A 9,082-nucleotide genomic window follows, 5' to 3' on the forward strand; every position below is an offset into this window, starting at 1 on the left:
TTGGTTATGTTCTTAATCCCTTTAAGGTAGTATCATCAACAAAAATAAATCCAAGTACAGCTTGATCCATATTGGACACTGAACTACTGCCAACATAAATACAGATCCTTCACTAAGCAAACAAGAAAACTGTTTCTTAATAGAACACTGGGAATAAAATAACATACAAATGGAAGTATAACAGGACTATTTAATTATATTATGTCTGACTGGAATTCCTATGTGATATACTATACTCACTTCAGTAGGGACTGAGACTCATCAGATGTGTATGTCTCTTGAAGTACCTGAACAAAGAAAAAAACTTAACAAATAAGTACGTAATTGTTTATTTTCTCAGTTTTATTGCAGGCTTATCATCTTCCTTCTGTAATTTAATTGGGAAATGGAATTCTTAGATCCAATTATTACATACATTACTACTAAGATACAAAAGCTTAAACATTTTTTTATTTGTACTATTCGACAAAAATGTTGAAAAATAAATCAAGACTATAGAAGAAAACATTCCCCACAAGGATAACAAACTGTTGCAAGAAAGATATGATTGCTTCAAACTTAAGATGTTTTATACATCAAAGGTCCAAAACACAAGGTATTTTAATTTTAACTCACAGTTTCAATCTTTTTTTGGTAACTTTTTTTCACTAAATAAGGCAGAGTGCTGTTCCAAAGACTGCGATGTTTGGTATTCTGCTCTCAATATCCCTACAAATACCATATTTAAGGAACTTCAAGATTTGCACATCAGCCAGCTCTGAGTGGCAGGGCTGCCACAAGCCAACACAGAAAGAGCAGGTGGGTAAGGAGAGCACTGATGTCACAGCAGGAGCCAAATTCCAACTCCTTATTACAAAGAACTCGGATCTCTTTTTTGTACCTTTGCCAATATTGCAGAGATCTCCCTCAGTATGGAAAAAGGAGCATTTATACATAGTCTAAGGCAAACTAGGAATGATTAAGATAGTCAAGTGAACTGCAGAATGGATCTCTCACCGATGAACTATGACTATGCACACACTGGCTGCAATTTTAAACAAACCATTGACTTACAGTGGACAACATTACAGCACTTACAACACTAGAGGACTCTAAGAACACCTTGGTGTAGACACTAAGTGACAGCTTCTTTGGCTTACACAAGGTACGAGCCACACAGTAATAACAAACATCTTAACAACTGCTTCAAGAGGAGGACATAGAAATTCCCAGTAGCAAGGACTGCTAAAAGTTTCCCTGGAACAGAACAGATTCTTTAGGTTGTGCAACCATTATTGACTGATGTAATTCCAAAACATGGCAATGAGATACTTCGCAGGAAGTTATTTGTTTTGCTTAAATAGACCCTCCAGGCGAGTCAGCCTGAATATTTATACAGAATATTATCCAGTGATCAAGCAAGGTCAGGAGAATAACAGAGCAACTACTAAACCTCTCTAACTGGCTAACATTGCTCAGAGAGATGCTTTAAAACATCAGCAAACCACCACTACAACTCAGATGAAGATGCTGTTTTGTCTGCTAAAAAATTAGGTTCTAAGTGACATCAGTGTGTATTGGTCACTGGTTGAGAGATCATCTCAAACTGTATGCATTACACAAACTGTATTTCTGGCCACTGACTGAAGTACTGGGAGCAGCCTTTCATCCTGCCCTCATTTTTGGTGAAAAAATTCCTGCAAAATCTCAGTAATTTTTCTCACTTGAACACTTATTTATACAGACAACTATATAAGGGGACTCTGGATGATTTAAAAAAAAAAAAAAGACTAGTGCTTAAAAACTGTTAGGTGTTACCTAACAACTTTTGGTGCACTTCACCAAACAATGTAAGAAAAAAAAAATATAAAAAAGGGGAAAGCACAAACTTACAATCATTACACCTGTCTGAACAAGCTATAGAATACCATGTTAACAGATAATGAAAAATGACTTGTTGAAAAGAACCTGGATCCTACAAAATCTGTATGTATGTCTACTGCATCTCTGGTAGATGAAAATTCTTAATTACAATTTTTTACATGATGGAATCAAAGACAGGACTGCATATTCTAAGTCTCCCATAACCCATGTGAAGTACAAAGAAAGCTAAGACTCTGTGGAACAACTGGAAGAGATGTTACTTTTCCTAAAAACATTCACAGCCGTTTACTCTGCACAAACCTCATATCACATCACATGCTGTGATCATATATGCTGTATTCATACATAATTTCTGAGGACAAACTAGAAGGAAAGCTTCTATGATAGCACATTCCATGTTGGCTCTTGAAGTGGTTGAAGAGCCACATTGGTGCAATGTACACATGTACATATCAAAGACAACAGGCCAAGACCACTCCTTACAGAATTCAGTAAAAACTTAAAATTTTAAAATGTCCCCAAGCTGTGCATGACCAAGTTGCCAGTGTCTTGCTATACAGGTTTCACCAAAACAAAAAATACTAAGAATTACCCAAACTATTTGGTGAAAAGTACTAGGTTTCTTTGCCCTTCTGACTTTTTCTTTAGTGGACTAGGCATTTGTCCTTAGATTTGGGAATGGCTAATCTGATGAGAACCAGGGAGCCAAAGGCTAAGGTTAAGAAGCAGCTAGTCAGATCATCTCCCAGAGGGGAACGGGAAAGAGCAAATGTGCACTTCTCTCATTCCCTTCATCCTTAGCAAACAATTACGAACTTCAGTCAAGACAACCCTCAGACATGCAAGGAGCAAAATAAAGTTATGGAGAACAATTTTTGAAATAACAGCATCTTTTGGATTTTCACTGTTCACTGTTTCTCACACTGTCAGTTGAGACAAAGTTATTTGCAATTCTAGAATGAGCTGTAAAACATTCACTCCAGTAGAAAGCACATCTTTTTTCAATGTACCTTTTGTCATTTAGGAAGCAGTCTAGCTCTTTCTAGAAAAACTCTCTTTTACCTGCATAAGGATACACAGACTGTAGGCTTTGGACTGGTGAATCCAGGCGAAAGACAGTTTGACAGTCACAGTTAACAGCAGAGAACCTGTTTGTCTCTAATTGTTTCATGACCCTACCATATGCAGGTGGAAAACTAATTGCTCAATTGAATAGAAGTTTATGGGCTAGCTACCAACCATGGTAAATACATTAAAAGGTAGTCTAATTAGCAGATTAGGGAATGCAGAATTATCCATAGAGTAAAATAATTACCCCATCATCATACAAGCAGATTTTTTACTCTGCATTTTGAATTATTAGCTCTTTCTTTTTGAAAGAAGCAATTGATCAATCACTGGATCACAGCTAATCTCATAATGAGTAACCCAGGGTGTATTTTAGTACAGTAAACCCAAATGATTACCCTTCAGCTCCAGAAAGGAACATATTAAAAAGTCTGTGCTCCACAATTTCTTCATCTTTGTCCTGGGTTTGTTCATCAAATTTAAAAGGTTATAATCTAATGAAATACCACATAAGACACTTTGATACATTCCTGTAGACTATGTGCTACATAGGTGACAAGAAGCCACTAGACCTCCTCAAGGGGATGCCCAGAGGTTTATCAATAATTAATTATTAGATATGCTTAGAGGAGACATTACCATTGGTGGACTTACTGGGTTTATCTGTTCTGCCTTATGATAATATGTGTGGTCACCAAATTTCTGTATAAAACAGATTTCTGGAGAAAAAGTTCCTAGAAAAAAAAAAACAAAAAAAATCCTCAGTAATTAAAATGTTGATTGTCTTAAGTTCTGTGTAATTTTCCATAATTCCATAGCTTTTTATATAACTCAGTAACTGAGCTACATGCATCAATACTTCTGATATGCAATGGATTTAACTGGCTATATAGTCTATCACACTACATTTTGAATCTACATGAATGAAACAGAAATAAATAAAACGAACCAGCAGTGGAAATTTATTTCACTTGGTGATCCAGGACCATCCCTGATTTTGCATTGGAGATTTGGTCTTTCCTATTATTTTTTAAACAATATCTGCAATTTTGGTAACCTGCCTGATCCATATGACTAAAATGTACTTCTAGATGGCATCATTTCTTTAATGACTATACAAATAAAGACCTTCTCTCAGAAAAAATTTAAAAAGAGACAAACACTTAAGTTTGGACCCGATGCTTGAAAACTAAGATGTTGTTACTGACACTAATAAAATATTAATCAAATTAATATTTATACTATGTATCTCATCACCAAATTACTACTATACAAGTAAGCACAAAACTGTAAATGATGAAATTCTAATTCCAACTTCCTAAATATAATATGATGCAGGCAGAATGCTAAAAATATCACAATCTATTACAGTTGCAGAGAAAAAACTCCCCACTCAACTGTCAGACAAATGCCCACTCCACAAACTGAACACAAACAGACATGCCCCATGTATGTTGAACATTGCAAGGATTTAGTTCCAGTGGACAACCACAGGGAAGTTCAAAATGGGATGATGCTTCTCTCCTCACTTAAGATTATTAAGCAACTATAAAAGGTTCCATTAGGAAATCACAGCCACTGGAGTTTCTTCAGATTTCAGTGGGCTGAAAATAAGATTTGTATTAACTCAGAGTAGGTTGATAAAAAAATTATGGTTCACTCAGATCTTCAAACTGGCAAAAAGATAAACACAACCAAATCTGGCAGAATACCATATGTGACTTAAAGTATTCCCAGTCTGAAATGTCACTGAAATAAACCTATAGTATGCAAGTCAAATGGAACATATAAAAATGTCAAGAAGTAATATGAAACTATTATTAACTAAAACATGCTTGCTCATACAGCCTGCTCTACAGGAGTTATTAGGGAATATTTTAATACCTTAAATGAGTGTGCATTCATTCATGCTGAAAGTATTTAATGATACACTAAACATAATGCACTGAAATATCCCTACTCAAACTTTTTATGTTAAAGAGAAGGATATACTAACAATATTAATGGGGTTTTAAAAATACCATAAGCAGCTAGAGCTACATACAACTGTTATGCACATAGAATCCTTTTATTTTATTCTGCACAAACACATACACAAAAATACATACATGTAAATAAAACTTATATCCTTATATATAGCTCTAACACTTCCCAAACTAGGGACTCTCAGTCACAGTGCACAGGAAGAACAGAGAGAACTCAAGAGCAAACCAGATCAAATATTAAAAATATGCTGAAGAATCTTTTAAAATATGAGCTTAGGAATTAAGCTCAATTAGGAATATAATCAAAGAGCACACAGTTCCTAAACAACTTCATACAACACCCAAGTTTAAACATAGACTCAAGCAAAATCCAAAGCAACAGTTTAAGGAAAAAAAACACAGACTGAAAAAATAATCTGTCCTACCTTTATTAATACTTATCTCAGTTGTTAAAGCAATGTCCTTGTTAAGAAAAGCCAACCTTTGCAAAATAAATAAAACAAAAGGTCGTTAAGGAGCTGTAAGCATTACAGTCCTATGAATTCAAAGAGCATCTGAAAGCATCCATCCCAGGCCTCTGCCGTGGGGAAACGCCTGGGCGAACGCTGACAGAAACAGTAAAAAAACCCCAGACTCAAGGGATGTATGTGATTTTCTGCATAGAAAACCATAACTAGGGAGGCACCTCGCTGCTTTAAGTATTTCCAAGAACTACAGTGCGACAAAGCCATCATAAAGATCTGAGTGTGATTTCAAATCCTTGTTGTATCTTAAAGGATACAAGAGATAATATCATGAAAACAACATCAAGGTAAAGTTGCAGGGAAATAGAATTAGCACGAACTGTATTTAATAGTGTTTATTTTCTCAGAGTTGTTTTCTGGGACATTTCACTTCTGCTGACTAAAATGTTACTAAAATGGTGGGTGCGGGGACATAAGCTCCGAGGCACACAAGGTGTGTGAAAATAGAGCTATTTGCAGAGCTAAGAAATGCTAGGTCCAGGAGCATATAAAACGACTCTGAACAGAGCAGAGAAAACAAAAGAGGAGAGGAGAGGAGAGGAGAGGAGAGGAGAGGAGAGGAGAGGAGAGGAGAGGAGAGGAGAGGAGAGGAGAGGAGAGGAGAGGAGAGGAGAGGAGAGGAGAGGAGAGGAGAGGAGAGGAGAGGAGAGGAGAGGAGAGGAGAGGAGAGGAGAGGAGAGGAGAGGAGAGGAGAGGAGAGGAGAGGAGAGGAGAGGAGAGGAGAGGAGAGGAGAGGAGAGGAGAGGAGAGGAGAGGAGAGGAGAGGAGAGGAGAGGAGAGGAGAGGAGAGGAGAGGAGAGGAGAGGGAGAACTCAGCTCGGGAGCGGCTCCCTCAGCCGCCGCCTCCCTCACACAGGCAGGTGGGCAGGTGCCACTCGCAGCCACACCGCATTATTACCACCTCCTCCTCCGGAACTCCTCTTCCTCCACATCACTCTCCGTCACAGAGCCCTCCACGACAGTCTCGTCGCTGTCCGTGTCGCTGTCGCCGCCGCTCCCGCGGCGCTCCATGGTGCGGCCGCCACGCTCCCCCGGCGCCTCCTCGGGCAGCCGCCCGCCCCCGTCAGCGGCGGCCGCCATCTTGTGGCCAGGCCCCGCTGCCCCTCGGGTGGCACCGGGCTCGCAGCGCTCGCCAGAATCACAGAGTCCCAGCAAACGCTGTGTGATCAGATGGGGCTCATTTCTCTGAGTTTATGCGCTTCTGACGTTGGCATCTCAAGAGTCAGAAACGGTCGTCTGCCCAGAGAGTTACAGAGTGGGAAGGGGGTTGTGAAATAGTGTCTTATCAGTGAAAAACGCCAGACAGCCTCAAAGAGGGGACCCTCAATGAATGATTACTTGGGCTTTGACTGGGGTCTTAGAATCATAGAATGTTAAGGGATTTGAAGGGACCTTAAAATTCATCTGGGTTCAAGCCCCTCGGCCATGGGAAGGGATACTTCCAACTAGACCAGGTTGCTCAGGGACTTATCCAACCTGGCTTTGAACACAGCTAGGGTTAGAGCATCCACAGCCTCCCTAGGCAACCTGTTCCAATGTCTCACCACCCTCACATGAACTCTTTCTTCCTAATACCTAACCTAAATTCCTCCTCCGTCAATTTGTACCTTTTGCTTCTTGTCCTATCACTACAGGACCTGACAAAAAGTTCCTGTTGAGTTGGCTACTGCTGTGCCTCTTGTCACCTGGCTGGAGCCACAGGTGCTGTTTGTATGCAATGGATCGGTGCCAATTCACAAGCTCTTAAGTCTTGCAGTGGTCGTCTGTCAATTACAACAATGTTTTCCTCCGGCAGAGCCGTTCTGGCTTAGCTCTGCCTACCATCTCCTGGGCAGCGGGGCAGCGGTGCCCCGAGGCCACTCCCAGCACACAGCCAGGCTGCAGGCAGGGCACCGCCAGAGCTGCAGATACGAGATCTCGGTGTCAGCGCACGTGGTGACATGTACTTGCAGAAACTAAAGACCCCAAACCACCGTAGTGATGCCTGCTCCCAGTGACTTTGGTAAATTAGAATTTTTTGTATTTGCCAAATTATGTCTATGGAAAAAGTGGAAAACAGCAGAAATACTAAAGGTCATCTTAAACGATATGTGATTTACATATAATTGTTGCAACTGTAGAAATTGCTGTTTTGCTTTGTTTTAGTTATATGCATATGCAGTTACAGCAATTGCTGCACATATTAACAGAGTCCAGAAATCTCACTGCTAATACTTTATACTTTTCAGCTAATGAAAGTGAGACACTGAAAAAACGACTAAAGAAGCTATCAGGGGAGATGGATATGCAGCAGTAAATTATTAAGATTTAGAAACATCATATCGACGAGAATGAAAAGTATATTTACAGGTTAAAAGAGCTGGCACGATTTCATCACTCCCAAGAACTACTTTGGGTGGAGTTCTTCGGAAACCTTTTCATCAGCACTTCCTTTCCTGGGGTTCACATTAATGTTTCACGGTACAGTGTCATGTGGAGCTGCTAGAAATATTTCTAAGTGAGGTGGCGCATGTAAGATGCAGTCTGGGGAAAGCCGGGACGCGGATCATCCACTGCAAAAACGTTGCAGGTATCGCAGTTGAGCATGCTCAGCCCCGGGAACACGGAACGGCCCCTGCCACCCTGCAGTGCTGTCTTGGAGCCACGTGACTCGGTGCCCAGAAGAAGCACACAATCGCCAGGAATGGGAGAGACCTCTGGAGACCATCTAAAGATCACCTAGCACAGATTACACACGAACACGTCCTGGAGGGTCTCTCAGAGCTTCCTATGCTCCATGAACCAAAAACTGCACTTCCTCTCTGGCCGAAAGCCACAAATATATATAATCCTTTGCCTTTGTCTTCCCCCACCGCTTCCCTCGGGAGTCAGGGGCACCGCTGCTTCCCACAAGCAGGAGCTGGGAATGTCCACGCTTTTAATGCCTCGGCAAAGCGTGGTATCACCGGGCGTTATCGGAGGCGTGCAGGGGAGCTCGCCCAGGCGCTAGCCGCAGCCCAAGCTCCAGCTCCGGCCCCAGCACCAGCACCAGCACCAGCACCAGCCTCAGCCTCAGCCTCAGCCCCAGCCCCAGCCCCAGCCCCAGCCCCAGCGCTGCGGCGGGGCGCGCCCTGAGCGCGGCCCGGGGCGGGCCCGGGAGGTGGCGGCTGCGCTCCCCAAGCCGCCCAATCAGAGGACGCGGGGCGGGGAGCGCGGCGCCCCATTGGCGGGCGGCCCATGGCGCGATGGCGTGTTCGCCGCTCCTGATGGCGCGTGGGGCCGCGCGGCGCTCGCCGGGCCGTTGCCGCGGCGACCCGGAGGGTGACGCGCGCAGGAGGGGCGTGCCGCGCGCTCGCCATTGGCCGCGCGATCGGGCGATGGCGGTGCCGGCGTGTCGTTGCGCGGTGGGGCGGGGCTCGGCGCGGGGCCGGCGGGACGGAGCGGGGCTGCCGGTGCAGTCCGGGGCGCGGCGGGACGGAGCAGGGAGCGCGGCGGTGAGCAGGGACTGGCGGGGCTGCGGGCAGGGGGAGCGTGGGGCTGGCAATATGGGTACGCCGTGCCCGGCGGGCGGGCCCCGGCTCCGGGCCGCGAATGCCTGTTCGGAAAGGCGGCGTCGCTATCGCCGCGCGTCGGGAGTGGCGGCCGCTGCGCCTCACTGCCGCC

General features: G+C 43.4%; 1 protein-coding gene across 4 annotated transcripts in view; it reads right to left on the reverse strand.

Moving 5' to 3' along the window:
* ANKRD31 (ankyrin repeat domain 31) overlaps positions 1 to 6,651 on the reverse strand; it is a 62,958-nt gene extending 56,307 nt beyond the window's left edge. For 3 of the 4 annotated variants that reach the window (XR_008441295.1, XM_054003412.1, XM_054003410.1), the window contains exons 1-4: positions 6,339 to 6,651; positions 5,342 to 5,397; positions 3,586 to 3,665; positions 241 to 287 (exon numbers count right to left, since the gene is read on the reverse strand). Coding sequence is in view for 3 of the 4 variants with exons in the window: in XM_054003412.1 (XP_053859387.1) it covers positions 241 to 287; positions 3,586 to 3,665; positions 5,342 to 5,397; positions 6,339 to 6,520 (365 nt within the window). In the remaining variant the exon portion in view is untranslated. The remainder of the gene's footprint in view (positions 1 to 240; positions 288 to 3,585; positions 3,666 to 5,341; positions 5,398 to 6,338) is intronic. The other variant, XM_054003411.1, reaches the window with a different exon arrangement.
* Positions 6,652 to 9,082: the final 2,431 nt, after the last annotated feature.

Source organism: Vidua macroura, chromosome Z (genome assembly GCF_024509145.1).
Source record: "Vidua macroura isolate BioBank_ID:100142 chromosome Z, ASM2450914v1, whole genome shotgun sequence".
In the NCBI taxonomy this organism is placed as follows: domain Eukaryota; kingdom Metazoa; phylum Chordata; class Aves; order Passeriformes; family Viduidae; genus Vidua; species Vidua macroura.